The following is a 17,696-nucleotide window of genomic DNA, read 5'->3' as shown; positions in this document are numbered from 1 at the left end:
CATATCTAGTGCTCGTTCTATCTGTAAGACAAGAAGTGAATATCTTCTGGATGATGTCTGCGGAGGTTTCCACGATAGATTTGCTATCCTCGTCCCCGACCACCTTGCGCCGCCCACTGGTCAACTCGGGCCTCCTATTCAGGATCATGACGACTTTTGATAGAGCTTCAGACAAGGATATGCTAGTCTTGAACATAATCACACCAAATGTAGGGTTGGCGAGCGCAGTCGCGCAGGATCTAAAGCTAATTAGTATCGAGAGAAAGTCGCATATGGCCTTCTTTCACTCACGTCAGTAGTCCGCATAGCTTCTCGTGAACATCCACCATGTCATCGAAGTTCGCGTCCCTCCAATACTGGAGATATTCCTTCATGAACGATACAAAGCCTGGCCAGGGCGACCCTCGTCCCTCAGGGACATCGTCCTCCTCTGGCAGGCATTTCTCAATGAGATTTTCGAGTGCCTGGCTCTTGACCGGGAAACTCTGTTTCAATTCCCCACGGAGCCCGTGGTACATATCAGGGCCAGCTGGGTCCACCTGAAGCCAATCGCAGAGGCCGTCTCCATTTTGATTGACGATGAAGCCCCTAATGCCCGTCAAGAATTGAGTAACCAGGGCCATCTTGAGGCGCGTGAAGCCCTCAATCCAAGACGGTGGCTGCTAGCCCACCCAGGCCTCGTAGAATGTACCGGAAAGACTCGTTCAGATTTTGTACGGTCAGCTATAATCAAATATCGCAGGGCCAAAGGCCTTGTTCTAGGGGGCGTGTGACCTTGATATGTAGTTTACTTTGTTTAAGTGTGATTGAGGCTAGTGCGGTTACTTGGTGGTACCTAGGTAGCTTTTGGTAGGTAGTGGGGTCAATTGAGCCATTGTTACCAAAGAAGCGCAAGCATTCCATGGATAATCAATTGAATTGGCAGTAGCAAGTGTAGACGTAAATACAATTACAGACTGGGAAAATTTGAAAATGGGAGTTTGCATAACTGGAATTCATATCATGAAGTTTGTTAATCCCGAGTAACTACAAGCCTGGGCAATAGTGTCTTTAACTTAAGTATGTATATCAGTGGGTTTTTGTGCGTCTATCCAAACTACCTATGTATCATACAGACTCTATCCTTTGCACCACCATAGCAGACGCCGCACCACCGCCGTTGCAGATTGCTGCCACACCATACTCACCAGGCTTGAGCTGATGAAGCAATGTGACCAGAATTCTGGAGCCTGAGCTACCAAGGGCGTGGCCCAAAGAAATTGCACCACCAAGAGGATTGACCTTTGCGCCCTCGAGGCCGAGTATCTATAAACCATGTTAGTCTCATTCAAGACTGTGCAAGGAAATGCGTTACCTTCTCGTTGGCCTTGATAACTGCAGCGAAGGCCTCGTTGAACTCCCAGATGGCGACTTGATCTTTGGTGATCCCGGCTCTCTCAAGAGCGATGGGTACGGCCTTTGCGGGCGCGATGGGGAAGTCAATGGGGTCGACAGCAGCATCTGCAGAGCCACAGATGCGCGCCAAAACCCTTGAGCCAGATCCATACTCCTGCGCGATCGCCTTGCTTCCAAGCACAAGCGCACTCGCGCCATCGTTCAGGGTTGACGAATTGGCGGCAGTAACTGTGCCGGTACCATCACGAATGAAAGCCGGCTTCAGCGTTGGCACCTTCTCCAGTTTAACATCCAAGAAGCCCTCGTCTGTGTCGATCACCGTGTCACCCTTTTTGCCCGGTACTGTGACCGGCGCAATCTCGTCTGCAAAAGCCTTCTCTTTCCATGCCGCTTGCGCTCGTTGATATGATTGAATCGCATATTGATCTTGCATCTCCCTCGTGACTTCGTATTTCTTAGCAGTGTTCTCGGCGCAGTTGCCCATGTGAAATTGGTCGTACACGTCCGTGAGGCCGTCCTTGATCAAACCATCCTCCATCTTGATATGACCGAATGGCGGCATGCTACTGGCTCGCGGGACATAGTAGGGCACACGGGTCATGTTCTCCATACCGCCCGCAACTTGTGCCTCAGCTAAGCCCAGCTGGATGTTTTGGGCGGCGAATGCGACGGCCTTGAGTCCAGATGCGCAGACCTTGTTGATGGTAATGGCCTCGACGGAGGTCGGCAGACCGGCGAAAACGGCTGCTTGCCGAGCCGGAGCCTGTCCAACGGAACCTTGGAGGACATTTCCCATATAAACATCGGTAATTTTCTCGACGGGTACTCGGGATTTCTCGATGGCGGATTTGATTGCTACGGCGCCGAGCTTCGGCGCCGGTACGGTCGTGAAGGAGCCATTGAACTTGTCATGAAGTTAGAAAAGGGTTAGATTTGAGGCTATCGAACAAGAGTGGCTCACTTTAGCTGTGGGCGTTCTCGAGGCACTTAGAATGTAAGCATCCCGGATCTCTTGCTGTAGAGCCGGCCTGGTCGAAAACCGTCGAGCCGACACGTTCCTGCATGTGATAGCGAGACCAACGCCGTTGCCAATGGCAGGTCGCAGTCGAGAGGCACTCATTCTTTGCAACTATGAATACAGACAGTCAAGAGACTTGGCAAGAACCGAGAGAGACCAAGAAAGAAAATGAAGATTGAGGATTAGAGCTGGAATAGCATTGTATTTGGCTTGAGGAGGAGGGAATGGGTAGCCGTCACTCCTCGGCTTAAGGCGGGGCCTTGGGGTAGCTTAAAATGCCGTGTTACCCTGCAATACCCGCTGACACTCCAGATGGTCCGGGGAAGCACTAACCCCGAAATCGTTCCGAAACCGACAAGGCGCAGTGTCCCGACTCACCTAGCAATGAGCAACCGGTACTCCGGTTTGAGAAAGGCCTTTTAAACCCTTTCAAGGGGGAGCCTTGAGTCCCCTTCTAATCTAGCTTGTGACCTCGTGTAGACGTTCTGTCTCGCAGTATCAGGACGCCATGCCTGCAACGAACGGTATAAGCGTGGAAGCCATGTCGAGGAGGCTGAGCGCCTGATTACAGAGTCTGGCGAAGACATCTAGTTGGCACGTCTGCCGTAGAAACGCTTCCTCTTACCAATTCTCACGATAGCAGATAGATCATAACCGTGTCGCCTTGCGAGTAACCAGGTAATAATGCGGGAGCCAGTGTCAATCTCTCTCAATCCGTGTTTTTCGTCCAGCCAGCGCCCAACACTGCTGAATAATGGCCTAACGATTCACGCCATCACGTGCTCAAGTCCCACTGACGCCACCCCAGGCGAGATCCCTCTCAGTGCATTATCGATACCGAAAGATAGGTAGGTATTACTGCTTTTGTTTGACTCCCTCCTCCTATCCCCTTTCCACTTCAAGGAAGGATCATCGACGGTCGAGGACGCTCACATCCCTTTACCATCATCACCTCATCATCGCAAATCGTCCAGCGTCTTTCGCTCCCCGGGCCACCTCACATCAAGAAGAACGCCACCTAGAACTGCAAGATGTCTACCGCAGCCCGCCGTCGGTTGATGCGTGACTTCAAGGTTAGCATCATGCTCGAGGACATTATGAGAGGCAGTTCGAATACTAACTTTCACCGAAGCGTATGCAGACTGACCCTCCTGCTGGTGTCTCTGCCTCCCCTGTTCCCGATAATGTCATGACTTGGTAGGACCTCCTCCGCAGCCACTTTAAAAGACGTCTTGCAGGACTAACTTGTGCTCGAACAGGAACGCCGTCATCATCGGCCCTGCCGATACGCCTTTCGAGGATGGAACTTTCCGCCTGGTGATGCACTTCGAGGAGCAGTATCCCAACAAGCCCCCATCCGTCAAATTCATCAGCCAGATGTTCCACCCGAACGTCTACGCCACAGGCGAGCTCTGCCTGGATATCTTACAAAATAGATGGAGTCCCACATACGACGTTGCAGCGGTGCTGACGAGTATTCAGAGGTGAGCGCGTCCCCTCGTTTTGACACGGGCATCCGCTGCAACTATTGATGATAACATACTAAACTTGGTTGTGACAGTCTATTGAACGACCCCAATACCGGCTCACCCGCAAACGTCGAAGCTTCCAACCTGTACAAAGATAATCGCAAAGAATATACCAAGCGAGTCCGCGAGACTGTAGAAAAGAGCTGGGAGGATTGATAGCGGTCATAAGCGGACACATGGAAGAAAGCCTACGTAGGTGGACTAGACGGGGCCAAGATGAACTACGGAAATTGAGACCAGTCGAGGACAGAATGACAGGAACAGCATGATACCACGTCTGCGACGGGTGGAAAACTGGCGTTTGGCTCTGGGACCAGCATTCTCCTCTTACTGATGTGTCCCTCTGTGGATCAGTCCGTTCGGCCAGGCGTTCGACAGGTCATCCTCCCTCTGCTGCAGTGAGCGTTGACTAGGTGTGCTCTGGTTGTGATTTGCCTTTGCAGGCTATTTGCAGTAATACTCATGGGGACTTTATGGGCGGGGTGTTCTCGGTCATTGCATTTATGCAGGCGTGGATAGTTTTATACCATAGACACAGCCGAATGCCTATCAACTTTTGCTCTGGCAAGGACATGACTATCCATTTATTCCTTCTTTGATGACTGTATTTTGAGACCATATTGCTTTGTTGTCTCGCGCACCTTGACAGACGGCTTTGCTAAATTACAAAAGCTGCTGAGTTGGCTCTTGTTATATGACGGCATTGGTGGCCAGTGTTAGGAAAGCGACACTGAAGCACTTAAGATTAGCAGGCTTTCGTAGGGTGACGGAGGGGACGTGTTAGCGTCTGTCCTTCGTCCCACCCACCACCTCGCCGCATGAAACCACAGCCGAAGGACAAATTAGCTGCAGGAGCCTACGCGACGCTTGGTCGCGTTTATCCCTGAAGAAGGCCCCTTGTTTCTTTCCACCACCTGCTGCGGTTGAAGTTACAGTCACAGCGTCGTCTCTTTTGGTCATCTCTGCGACCTCGATCAGCGCCCGCAACCCCCGACAACTTGTCGCATCGCGACTGACGCCTTCTTCGCCATTTTGTTTGTTTTGTCCCCTTCCAACGGCTGCGCGGATCGCTCGCCGCCTATCGGGCCCCCTTTTGATTCCTGCTGCGGCACCGCCGCACTTATGAGATCACCTCGTACGCTCCAAGCTACGTCGCGCCGTCATCATGTCGACTACGAATAGTATCAAGGTCGTGGCCCGGTTCCGGCCGCAGAACCGCATCGAGCTCGACTCTGGCGGCCAGCCCATCGTCAGATTCGATGGCGAGGATACTTGTACCATAGATGTGCGTTTCAGAAGCCTTCCCGCGATGCCCGATGGGCCCACAGCTAACAGATCTGCCACAGTCCAGAGAGGCGCAAGGCTCGTTCACGTTCGACCGCGTCTTTGACATGTCATGCAAGCAGTCCGACATTTTCGATTTCTCTATCAGGTCCACGGTCGAGGATATCTTGAACGGCTACAATGGCACTGTGTTTGCCTATGGACAGACCGGTGCCGGCAAGTCCTACACCATGATGGGAACCAGTATAGATGACGATGAAGGCCGTGGTGTTATCCCGCGTATCGTGGAACAGATCTTTGACAGCATCATGTCGAGTCCCGGGACAATCGAATATACCGTACGAGTGAGCTACATGGAGATTTACATGGAGAGGATCCGAGATCTGTTGCAACCTCAAAACGACAACTTACCAGTACATGAGGAGAAGAATCGTGGTGTCTATGTTAAGGGTCTGCTCGAGATTTATGTGTCAAGTGTTCAGGAAGTGTTTGAGGTCATGAGGAGAGGTGGAAATGCAAGAGCTGTGGCTGCCACCAACATGAACCAGGAATCCTCGCGTTCGCACTCTATCTTCGTCATCACTATCACTCAGAAAAACGTGGAGACAGGTTCTGCGAAGAGTGGACAGCTCTACCTGGTTGATCTGGCTGGTAGCGAAAAGGTCGGCAAGACCGGTGCGAGTGGTCAGACGCTCGAAGAGGCGAAGAAGATCAACAAGAGTTTAAGTGCGCTGGGCATGGTCATCAACTCCCTCACAGACGGCAAATCTTCACATATTCCCTATCGAGACTCGAAGTTGACTCGTATATTGCAAGAGTCGCTAGGTGGTAACAGTAGGACAACGCTGATTATCAACTGCTCGCCAAGTAGCTACAATGATGCCGAAACCCTCAGCACACTCCGCTTTGGTATGAGAGCCAAATCGATCAAGAACAAAGCCAAGATCAATGCCGAGCTTAGTCCTGCCGAACTCAAGGCCCTTCTCGCCAAAGCCAAAACTCAGATTACCACGTTCGAGAATTACATTGTCAACCTGGAGGGTGAACTTCAGCTATGGAGAGCTGGAGAGTCTGTCTCCAGGGATCGATGGGTACAACCGTTATCTGCAGATGCGCTCCCTGCGCCAAAGTCCCAGCCGGCCAGGCCATCAACACCGTCAAGGCTCGCTCCCGAGAGTCGTGCAGAGACACCGGCCATCTCAGAGCGTGCGGGGACGCCTTCTCTGCCATTAGATAAAGATGAGCGCGAGGAGTTCTTGCGTCGTGAAAACGAACTACAAGATCAATTATCCGAGAAGGAGTCTCTCGCTACAACAGCAGAGAAGCACTTACGCGAAGCCAAAGAGGAATTGAACTTGCTGAAGGAGCATGATAGCAGAGTCGGCAAAGACAATGAGAGGCTCAACAGTGAAGTGAACGAGGTCAAGATGCAACTAGAGCGGCTAACGTTCGAGGGCAAGGAGGCTCAGATTACGATGGATGCTCTCAAGGAGGCGAACTCGGAGCTCACTGCTGAACTGGATGAGGTGAAGCAGCAGCTCCTAGATGTCAAGATGAGCGCCAAGGAGACGAGCGCAGTTCTCGATGAGAAGGAGAGGAAGAAGGCAGAGAAGATGGCCAAGATGATGGCTGGATTCGATCTTGGTGGCGAAGTCTTCAGCGACAACGAGCGCCAGATCGCAGAGGTTATTGACCAAGTAGATGCGCTACATGAGCAGAGCTCTACTGGCGACCCAATTCCTCCAGATGACTTGAAGGCGCTCCGTGCGAAGTTGGTTGCAACCCAGGGTATTGTACGACAAGCTGAGCTCTCCTTGTACAGCGGGGCGTCAAGTGATTCTGAAGCACGCCGCCGTGCCGAGTTGGAGGCGCGTCTTGAAGCCCTGCAGCAGGAATACGAAGATCTCTTGACTCGTAACCTTGGTGAGGGTGATGCCGAGGAGATCAAGTCTCGCCTTGCGCAAGCCTTTGCCGATAGGCAGAACACGCAAGTTGAGCTAGTTGACGACCTACGGGCAGACATCACCCGCAAGGTTGCTGAGAATGAACGCATGAAGGTCCTCATTGAGGATCTCCAGCGCCAAGTCAAGGCTGGCACTGCCGCGCCGATGGCCAATGGCAAGACCATTGCTCAGCAGATGGCTGAGTTCGACGTCATGAAGAAGAGCCTGATGCGCGATCTCCAGAACCGTTGCGAGCGCGTCGTCGAGCTCGAGATCTCCCTTGACGAGACTCGCGAGCAGTACAACAATGTGCTGCGGTCGTCGAACAACCGCGCCCAACAGAAGAAGATGGCCTTCCTCGAGCGCAACCTCGAGCAGCTCACCCAGGTGCAGCGCCAGCTCGTCGAGCAAAATTCGGGCCTCAAGAAGGAGGTCGCCATTGCGGAGCGCAAGCTCATTGCCCGAAACGAGCGTATCCAGAGCCTGGAGAGCCTATTGCAGGATAGTCAGGAGAAGATGGCGCAGGCCAACCACAAGTATGAAACCTCTTTATCCCCAAATTATTATACCATTCTCATGCTAACATCCACTCTAGATTCGAGGTCCAGCTTGCAGCCGTTAAGGAGCGACTGGAGGCAGCCAAAGCCGGCAGCACCCGTGGTCTTAACTCGCCCACAGGCCTGGGAGGCTTCAACTTCGCCAACGCCGGCAGCCGCATCGCCAAGCCCCTGCGCGGAGGAGGCGGCGATAACACCGCCACCAACCCGGCTATTGCCAACCTCCAGGGCGGCGGCGAGAACAAGCGCTCGAGCTGGTTCTTCCAGAAGAGCTAAGAGCCCCGTCGTCCGCCGCCTTGGCCTTGGAATAGCCGTCAGGATAGATTGCTTGCTTGATCTCCGGCGCCCCTTTTCGCAGACCGCTTGATTTGCATGCCCACGTCCCCAAATATACCCCTCTCAGACACACACACACCCACACAATGATGTTGTCCCCTTTGTTCCATATAGCAGAAGAGCGCATTAGAGACGAGGAAAGGAGTTTGAATGACTGACTGGCTGTCTGCATGGAGGCCTGCTTGGATCTTGAACGAAATCGCCGCTGCTTCCGCTGCTATTTATCGATGCTAGCCGCACTTGGAGGTGATGGACGGAAGAGCATGGGGGGCGGCGGAGCTGGAGGAGATCTGGTAGCAACAGACAGCATGCATGGCTAAAGGAGTACTAGTATTACTGTCTTTGGTTCTTTGCACGATTTCGTAGTCACGAGTATTGAATGAAATGCATAGATACACACACACACGCACACATAGATTACTTGGTGCATCAAATGTCTGAATTCTGTGTGATAGTTGGAATGAAAGGTGTTGATTTCTAGTAGTTCTCCCACGGTAGGTAGGCAGAATTTCTGTTCTGGAAGCCGGGCCGTTGAAGGTAACGGCCCAAGCCACGCCGAACTTATAACAAGCTTAATGGAAACCCAAACTCCTCTTATCCGTCACAATCCAAAAACCCAATTACAGTGGCAGCATAATTTTCTCCCTCCCTATTCTGGGGCAATACTTCAAAAGTTGCGAGCGTCACGGAGCGTGAACCTTACAAAGCAGAGGAGCGAGTCAATCTGCTTCTTCTTCTTCTTCGTCATCGTCATCGTCTCAGGCATCCCCCCCGGTGAGGATAATCACCGCCATCGTTGGTGTTTGATAACCTCGATCAAAGAACCCCAGCTTAGTTGCCCTTGGCCTTCTCGCTCTTGGCCAGCATGAGGATGACCTCGGGGATGATGACGGCGGCCATGACGGCGTAGAAGGCGAGGGAGACGAGGAACAGCTTGATGTACAGCTTGTACAGGCGGACCCAGCTGTCGCGGGTGAAGGTCCTGAGGGCGTCCTTGATGGAGACGTAGCCCTTGCCGCCGACGAGGGCGGGCTCGACGGCGCCCTCGAAGGAGCGGTCAAAGGGGATGATGGTGTCCTCCTCCGGGGCCAGCAGGCTGGCCTGGACGCGGACGAGCACGACGTGCGCGGGGATGGTGAGGAAGACGGAGATGAAGAGCGCGAGGAGCACGACGATCAGCGACTTCCACGCGGAGCTGCCGTGGTACTCGGGCATGACCATGGGTCGCTTGGGGTCCCAGACGTCCATGCCCAGGGCGGAGGCGACCACGATGGGGACGACCTGTGCGATGGTGGTGGCGGCCCAGTAGATGAAGACGGGCAGGCAGGTGGCCTCGAAGGTGCGGCGCAGGGGCGGGAGGCGGCGGAACCAGGGCTTGGAGGTCGGGGCGGCGATGACGGTGTGCGTCCAGGTGGTGCTGATCTGGACGGTGACGAGGCTCGCGAGCAGGGTGCCGACGAAGCCAGGGACGAAGGGAATGGCCGAGAAGACGACAGCAGCGATGCCCATGGCGATGCTCAGGGCAATGGCACACATGAAGCCGCGGAAGTTGGCGGTCCAGCCGGCGGTGCTGTAGAGCAGGCGGTTGGTGCGGCGGAGGGAGGAGGTGATGAGTGCCGGCTGCTGGTCAATCTTGATGGGCCGGTCGCCGGTGGGGATCTGGTCCTCGGCCAGGGAGTCGGTATCGGCGTTCAGAGAGACGGGCTCGTATGCCGGGGGCTTGGTGTCCTCAACCATGGCCAGAACCGGGTAGATGTGGTTCAGGGTATAGCCGATCTGTTTGTGTGTAAGACATCTTGTCAGTACGAGGCTCAACTCACCACGGATGTACCGGGTATATGATGAGATGGTAAATGGAGAGAACTTACATAGAGAATGACGGGGAAGAAGACGATGAGGTTGGCGAAGAGCACCAGAGGAGCCCACTTGGGCAGCTGGCGAGCATTGTCGTCGTTTCCACCGTCCATGGCCCTCTTGAAGAGCGAGCCCTCCTGGAAGCCTTCGTATACGGCTCTCTTCAGGAGGCTGACCCCCATTGACGCCACAGTGTCCATCATATTGGCAGCTTCAGCGAGTTGTTTATTTTTTAAATCCAAAAAAAGAAAAAGAAGTCAGAAAAGAGAATGGATTGATTGATTCAGAGATGAAATGGGTTGAAATACGGCGTCAAACCGAGATCAAGAAGCAAGAAGAGAGAATACAAGGAGAGGTCAGGCTGGGCTGGGGCGGGCGCTGAAAGGAAGAGGCGGGCTCTTAAAGGATCCGATGATCCCACACACACACATGCACACACACATCTCTTCAGTGGTGCAGGGACCTCGTAAGTGTTAATGTCAACTACCTAGTGAGTGTCTAGTGGGCATTTTAGCGGGGAGGGGACGAGGGGCACAAGGCAGCAGCACTGCAGCAGGAGGCACCGCCACACTCCTAGAGCCCGTCTCGCCCGTCTCGAGCTGTGCCCCTGTCCCGCATGGCATGGCAATAACATCCTGACAAACCTGACAGCTTCTCAGCCAACTCCAACACGGTGCTGACGGACGGCCAATGCTTTTTGCCCGACGGGCCCTGCAGCCAATGGACGCGCCGCGACTCTTTGCAGTTACGCAGTACATGAGGTCCTAGGCGAGCTAGGTAGGTCTGCCCAGATGGTGGTGGTAAAACGGCTGGGTCGGGTGTGTATCAGGCCCTGCAAGGGAACTCCTGAAAGCCTAACCTTAATACATTAGGGCAGTAGAAACCTTCCAAGGGGCTGCAACATGCCAGGATGCTCCTCACTTTCAACGTCGTCAGCCAATCGACGGCGACAAGACTATTGGCACGAAAACGCCTCCTTGGCCACTTTCGGGCTGCGGTACGGAGTACGAGCTTTCTGAATGCAAGAGATTCCTCATCAGGCCATCCAGCGCGTCTCCTGATACATAGTACATGGTATGCTGCACACTGCTGTCACAGCTCTTCATACCATACCGGTATTGTGTCGTCGGCTTTTGGTCGAGTGGCACCAAGATCAAGATCAAGGCTTGGCATGCAATGAGGCTCTGAGGCTCTGAGCTGTCTCTCACTGCAGCCAGCATGCCCCATGGGTGACTCCTAGACTAGGTGACTAGGTCGAGGACTGTATTCGGATAGAACTGTGATAATCCATGGCTGGCCCCTCCAGAATAGCTGGTTCCTGTTCAGGAGCCGACCGTCTGGAATTCGATGAACACGAGTGTTGGTCCGGCTTCTATCGCCACTGTCTTGCACAACATCCCATACCCTGCCAGCTAATAAGCCTAGCCGGCGGCTCAGCACTTGAATTTGGCCCAACAGCTTGCACAGCTTGTTCTTAATAATAGCTAGCTAATTCATACATATAACGCATATTCGCCGGGGGGAAAAGACCAATCCTCATGACGAGTTCCTCAGATCTTCTTTTGCCATCGAAGTTCTTTGGTCAACTTGGATTCGATCTGCAGTCCGCAATTGAGGCGCGCCCCACTGCCAAACGCCGTCCTTTAGCGGGGTTCCAGGCCCGCCCCAAAATAGACTGCGCCTGTCAACGCCGCCTCCCCCAGCAGGTCGGGGGGCACCACACCACACCACGTTACGTCAGGTCTGGGTCTGCATCCTCGGCCAGCGCTAACACGCTTTCTACCGACTCCCCGTCCCGCCTTCCCCCTGAGAAGAGACCCTGCAAATCAGAAAATGGCGTAACGGGCTCCCATGTCCCAACATCCATCAATGTCGGCACCCTCCATACCAAACCTCCTCTCGTTACGCGGGGCGTCACGGGGCGGTCGGGGCCGGGGTCGCGGGCGCGGAGGAGGAGGAGGACCCCCCTCGGTGTCGGGGAGCCAGGGGCACGACGCCACCATCCAGGGCACAGACACCGACGCCGCCGTATCGCGGCTGAGCGCCGTCGAGGTCGGCTATCTGGAGGACACCTACGCTCAGTACTTTGTGCAGAACTCGGCCGAGCCGGCCAGCAGGCGGCTGCCCATCATCAACCGAGGAACGTACACCAGAACAACGGCGCTGGACCGGCTCATCGCCGCGTTTCTGTCCTCCGGGGATGCGAGCCAGGAGAAGCAGATCGTCTCTCTTGGGGCAGGCACCGATACGCGATGCTTCCGTCTTTTCTCGCAGCCGACAAGCAGAAAGCTGATTTACCATGAGGTGGACTTCCCGGCCATCAGCTCGCGGAAATATCACATCGTGCAGGCCACGCCCGTCCTGGGACGTGTCCTTACCCAGCCAACAAGAGAGGGGGAGACATCCTGGCGCAGTGCGCCAGCTGAGAACTGCCAGTACTGGTGCCATGGCCTGGACCTGCGGCAGCTTGCTCGTGATGACGAGGAGACGACCCTGGCGGGTTTGAGAACCGACGTCCCGACATTGCTGGTGTCAGAGTGCTGCTTATGCTACCTCGAGACCACACAGGCAAGGAAGGTCATCAAGTGGTTCACAGATAAGATCCCAGATATTGGCATTGTTCTTTACGAGCCCACCAAGCCTGAAGACCCGTTTGGCAAGATGATGGTGTCGAACCTGGCAGCAAGGAGGATCAGAATGCCGACACTGGAAGTATACAAGGAGCCCCAGGACCAGGAGACTAGGTTGAGGGACGCAGGTTTTGAGCAAGTCAGGCAGCTGTCAGTAGACCACATTTGGGAGACCTGGGTATCGGAGGAGGAGAAGGAGAGAGTCGATAGCCTAGAGGGCCTCGATGAAGTCGAGGAGTGGAAGTTACTGGCTGGCCATTACATCGTGGCGTGGGGCTGGAGAGGGACAGGCTTCGACGGTTGGTTGAGTTGACGAGAATCGACGGGATACTGTCAAGGTTGCTAGAGTGAGCAGACCGTTAACTATTACAGGCTTAGCCGCTAAACAAAATAAGAATACCCTTCAACTCATCAACAACCACTGCAGAATGTAACATCAGATAATCACCGCACTGCTCACTGAGACATACGATACGGTTACACGGGCCTTTATTATTATGAATGTATTTTTAGGCTCGCGGAGGCAACAGCATGGAGCGACTACCGTGTCTGAGGCTTTGATATATCATTGAACACCAAGATATCGGAATTTTAAGGTTGGCAGAATTGAAAAGAAGATATAAATCATGCTAGCTATGGGGATACGAAAATAGAATCCTATTTTATTGACCGTCGAATCTTCCTTGTCCAACTGTCTTGATCAGATCTCGTCCGAGGTTCAAGCGGAGGTACCAACCGCTCCTCCTAGGTTTCCGCCGAAATATCATGGGAACCGTTTTTTGAGTTTAGCTGACGCCTTACACGCCGTCAGATTGACCGCGAGAACTACATTGCGAACGTATTGAAGTAGGTAATCGAGCGCCATTTCCTACACGATCTCAAGAACACCGTACCCAAAGAGTATGATATCAAGATAATCCAAGATCTTACTTGGAAAGGTAATGTCGAGAAAGAAAAAATGGCGGAAATGGATAAAGAAATTAATCTGCTGCGAAGTGTCTCTAAAATTGTTAGATGATATTTATTGAGGGTTTTTCTCTGTGGCTACAATGTAGGTTGATACAAAATTGTATTAATCAAATTAAAAGTTAAAAGTACCGTGGCTTCAAGTGCAGAAACAATAAAAGGTGTTCGTACTCAATTGTCACTGTTACCTGAAATCAATGATCGCTAGGTATACACACCGGGTAGACTAGTGCACCTATTTCCGGTGGCTCGTGCACAGCCACGACTTGGGGGTTGAGCCGCAACTGGAACTTTGTTCACCTCATCAAGCTTCAACAACCTTTGCTCAGCCTGGGCTATCCCTCGAAGCGCACTGCTTCCAAATTCTCTCACTTTCACGTTTCATCACTTGCATCCTGTAATTCATACTGATTGAACTCGAGAGACTACATTCAAGATGGCGGAGAAGGACAGTAAGCAGTACAAGTATCGCCAGGAGATACAGCAGGTCAGTCGCATTTCCTTATGCCCGTCATCTGGTCATCTGGGGGGAAGGTCTTTCAGCAGTTCCGCGCACCCAGCCAAAGTTGGCAAGGCCTTGGCAGCTCGTTATGGCGATATGAAGGCATTGTGTTTAGGAATCATCACGCTTTGAAAGGCGACTATTTCCCAAAGGAATCACTGGTGATCACGCGAAATGCACACGTCGATAAGTCGCACATGCTGTTGTGAGGATCGGTTTTTGCGATTCGGAAGTACCTGATATTGAGCTCTAAACGGCAAGGTGCTATATACGGCATCCGTTTTCATATTTAACTGCCTTGCTGTTGGGACATCGACGCGCCAGAACCAATACACCATCACCTAAGATTCGAGAATTTCCATCGCACCCAGGGAATTCTCACTCGAGAGCTCCGCATCTATCCAGAGTATCGCCAAATTTCTCCGCGCTCAAGCTCAAGGACAGGATTTTGCTAGATGCGATCACCCACGACCTCGGCCGCATGCTCTCACAATCGCATGATTTTTTAAAATGTCATTCCCTCAGGATCAGCGACGTCGCTCAGCGGTACCGCGCCACAGGCCGGTCAAGTTGATATCATCTTCTCGCTCCACCTCGGGATTGAAAACAGCCTGGGAGAAACCTGAAATTTCCGATATCCCGGTGGATTACGTGACATCCAACGGCAGCCTTCATTTCAACTTTTCCCCTTTCGGCAACCTGGGCCATCACTCAGTGGACTTGCGGCCTCGCAATCCTGCGACTAGCAATGCGCTGGGGGTTGTCACTCCTGAGGGCGCTTCTATCTTCATCACTCACTTCAATACCGCGCTCGGACTGTCTGGTGCCAGGGCCATTGGAAAGTTCCTACCCTGTGTCAAGGGCTTGCTGAAACTAGACCTCTTCCCTCCTCCGCCTTACAGAGCTCCATATGATTATGATGGAGAGTCGATGGAGACCTTTAGAGAGCGCTTCAGAACTGACACGATTCCGCAGATGATGTACGTCTCTGGCGAGACAGGCGAGCCTTCAGTAGAGACCACGGGTATCATCGAGGAGATTGTTCGTCAACAAGTCATCGAGATTGTAAGTGCCCAGAGACTCAATAACGTGGACAGTTTTAACGTTATTGAAGCTTCGAAGTTGCACAGAGCTCGCCTCTCGTCGCGGTGTTCGCGCTATTACGATCAATGATCTCATCTTCCAAATCCGCGATGATGCTCCGAAAGTGTCACGTCTTCGCACCTTCTTGTCTTGGAAGGATGTCCGCAAGAATGTCCGAGACTCTGATGACAAGGGTGCTGACGCTGATCTTGCTGCTGGAGACGACCCCGTTGGCGGAGCAGTGCCTGGTGGGCCAGTCGAGGACACAACGAAGAAGAACAAGAAAGCCAAGGTTGGACTTCCTTGGGAACCGTCATCCTACTTCAATCAGGAGGTACCTGAGCGCGATGATGAGGAAGACGACGAGGAGGAAGAGATGAACTACATCACTCTGCAGAGACTGCGCAAGGCCGACGAGCGGACCAAAGTCATGACTAGGGAGGAATATGTCACATGGTCTGAGTACCGCCAAGCATCCTTCACGTACCGCAAGGGCAAGCGCTTCAGAGAGTGGGCAGGATTCGGCATCGTGACCGACAGCAAACCGTCCGACGATATAGTCGATATTCTCGGCTTCTTGACCTTCGAGATGGTGCAGACGTTGACGGAGGAGGCGCTGAAGATCAAAGAACAGGAGGATCTATGGAAGGAAAGGACCGGCGGCGAGAACACCGGCAACAAAAAGCGCAAGCTGGCCCAGGGCCTGTTCGATCCGCCCTCCGAGGGTAGAACCCCGGTAGAGCCCCGCCATATCCAGGAGGCATTCCGCAGACTTCAGGCACGCCCGAAGAAGTCCCGCGCCATGCTCAACGGAACCAGAACACAACAGCACAGTAACCTGAGGCTTGTACGTAAACCCTGCTCCCCGTGGCAACTGAAACTGACCGTGGACAGTTTTGACGACTTTGCTGGAAACGGCGTATTCTATTTCAAAACTGCTCATCAGACGAGATGGTCAGGACAAACTCTACAACACATGGTGGCGGCTGGCTTAGAAATTAAGGGCAGGTTGCAGGTTTATGGCGTTAGGCATATCGAGGTTCTATTTTCTGGTTGTGATACCATACAGGGTTGCTTTTATCGGCGTTTGACCGGTATCGTGATAATTGCCACCATCCATCGAAAGGGCATGAATTGCCTCATAGAGACTTTTGTGAGTCTAGATCTAGTCTAAAAACACTTCATAGAATAGGTCATTCTCTGAACATCAAATGATTCGTTTTGTGTTCTGAGATGATCAACTGCGCAGTGGCACTAAATAACGCCTATCGCACTCGAGAGAGCTACCCCGCAGGGCTCTCCTGGTGGTGTTCCTATCAGCCCCGCCATCCAACGTCAATCAGGTGGACATATCCAAGTGCGCCAGCTTTCCTTGTAGCCTGAACTCTCCCATAAACTTTCCACCTTCGTTTTTCATTCTCAAGGCGTGAATAGCCGTACAGATACCATATCGAAGCTGCATCCCGAAGATGGCGCCTCAGGGGAACATAGTTGTAAGTACCGCACAAGAGATCCAAGCCATGACGTCGCCATCAGAACGGCCCTAACCTGTGATGCGACAGACCAAGATCAAGGTGCAGCTCAAGCTCGCAATCGCCAGGCTGCGCATGGTCCAGAAACGCGATGAGGCCCTCTCAAAGACACAGAGGCGAGCGATGGCGCAGCTGCTAGACGTCGGCAAGATCGACTCCGCGCGCATCCGGGTCGAGAACATCATCCGCTCCGACATCACGACCGAGCTGCACGAGATCCTGGAGCTGTACTGCGAGCTTCTGCTGGCGAGAGCCGGGCTGCTGGAGGGCCACACCTGCGACCCGGGCTTGGAGGAGGCCATCAAGAGCATCATATACGCGGCGCCGAAGACGGAGATCAAGGAGCTCCATGTGGTCAGGACGTTACTGGCGGAGAAGTATGGGAAGGACTTTGTGCTGGCGGCTATGGAGAACTCGGATGGCATGGTCAACGAGAAGGTTGTCAAGAAGCTGAGCGTTACGCCGCCGAAAGAAGAGCTTGTGGTCGGTTACTTGGAGGAGATAGCAAAAGCGTATGGTGTCAACTGGCCGAAGCGAGAACCTCTGGGAGAGGCACCACCAGACTTCCTGGACGGAGACGACGACGATAACCCGAGCGGTGGGCAAGCCCAGAAAAACCTAGAGGAGCCTCTCGTTGCAGAAAGTAAGAAGGCTGAGGTTACAGAGGAGTTGAACAAGGCCACTCCCCCTCGGACGTTTGGCCCTGGCGGTCCGCTACAAGTCAACCCTCCAAGCCCGTCTACAGACAATATCCATCCAAAAGTGACTCTCAACTCGATGGAACTGAAGCCAAATAAGAAGATGCAAGATGCAGGCATTGCGAAGAAACCTGCGGCAGAAAAGAAAGATGACGATATATCGAATGGCATACCAGATGTTAATGAATTAGCAAAGCGGTTTGCTGCTCTAAAGAGGTAAAGTGTCTAGCAGAGGAGAGTTATGGAAGTCGTGGAACTACTTCAGGATAAAGGAAGAGATCATGTCATTGTAGCTTGTTCGGATACTTGAAAGCAGGGGGAGTTCAGGGTGCTATGGAATATATTTGTTATCAAGTGCTCAATCATAAT

General features: G+C 53.1%; 6 protein-coding genes across 6 annotated transcripts; 4 read left to right on the top strand and 2 right to left on the bottom strand.

Annotated features, from left to right (window-relative positions):
* Positions 1-1,107: 1,107 nt before the first annotated feature.
* On the bottom strand, positions 1,108-2,515 carry UCRPA7_2982 (putative acetyl- acetyltransferase protein; the record flags this gene model as incomplete). Its single annotated transcript, XM_007915566.1, has 3 exons — positions 1,108-1,305; positions 1,355-2,299; positions 2,357-2,515. 3 exons carry the CDS (start codon positions 2,513-2,515, stop codon positions 1,108-1,110), a joined length of 1,302 nt encoding a protein of 433 aa, XP_007913757.1.
* Positions 2,516-3,444: 929 nt separating this feature from the next.
* On the top strand, positions 3,445-4,098 carry UCRPA7_2981 (putative ubiquitin-conjugating enzyme e2 2 protein; the record flags this gene model as incomplete). Its single annotated transcript, XM_007915554.1, has 4 exons — positions 3,445-3,486; positions 3,546-3,610; positions 3,673-3,897; positions 3,975-4,098. The coding sequence occupies 4 exons, from the start codon at positions 3,445-3,447 to the stop codon at positions 4,096-4,098; spliced, it is 456 nt and encodes a 151-aa protein (XP_007913745.1).
* A 1,009-nt stretch (positions 4,099-5,107) lies between these two features.
* UCRPA7_2980 (putative kinesin heavy chain protein) lies at positions 5,108-8,002 on the top strand (the record flags this gene model as incomplete). Its single annotated transcript, XM_007915579.1, has 3 exons — positions 5,108-5,227; positions 5,289-7,705; positions 7,765-8,002. 3 exons carry the CDS (start codon positions 5,108-5,110, stop codon positions 8,000-8,002), a joined length of 2,775 nt encoding a protein of 924 aa, XP_007913770.1.
* Positions 8,003-8,893: 891 nt separating this feature from the next.
* On the bottom strand, positions 8,894-10,119 carry UCRPA7_2979 (putative ubiquitin conjugating protein; the record flags this gene model as incomplete). The annotated part of the gene is made up of 2 exons (XM_007915550.1): positions 8,894-9,838; positions 9,931-10,119. The coding sequence occupies 2 exons, from the start codon at positions 10,117-10,119 to the stop codon at positions 8,894-8,896; spliced, it is 1,134 nt and encodes a 377-aa protein (XP_007913741.1).
* Positions 10,120-11,785: 1,666 nt separating this feature from the next.
* UCRPA7_2978 (putative leucine carboxyl methyltransferase 1 protein) lies at positions 11,786-12,859 on the top strand (the record flags this gene model as incomplete). The annotated part of the gene is made up of 1 exon (XM_007915548.1): positions 11,786-12,859. One exon carries the CDS (start codon positions 11,786-11,788, stop codon positions 12,857-12,859), a length of 1,074 nt encoding a protein of 357 aa, XP_007913739.1.
* Positions 12,860-13,948: 1,089 nt separating this feature from the next.
* UCRPA7_2977 (putative spt3-like protein) lies at positions 13,949-17,547 on the top strand (the record flags this gene model as incomplete). The annotated part of the gene is made up of 5 exons (XM_007915568.1): positions 13,949-13,999; positions 14,540-15,079; positions 15,129-15,944; positions 16,377-16,454; positions 16,660-17,547. The coding sequence occupies 5 exons, from the start codon at positions 13,949-13,951 to the stop codon at positions 17,545-17,547; spliced, it is 2,373 nt and encodes a 790-aa protein (XP_007913759.1).
* Between the last annotated feature and the right edge of the window lie 149 nt (positions 17,548-17,696).

The sequence above is a fragment of the Phaeoacremonium minimum genome (genome assembly GCF_000392275.1).
Source record: "Phaeoacremonium minimum UCRPA7 unplaced genomic scaffold PA7_03_scaffold_222, whole genome shotgun sequence".
Taxonomy (NCBI): Eukaryota; Fungi; Ascomycota; class Sordariomycetes; order Togniniales; family Togniniaceae; genus Phaeoacremonium; species Phaeoacremonium minimum.
Note: the sequence above shows the minus strand (reverse complement) of the source record. Positions and strands in the feature narration are given on the sequence as shown.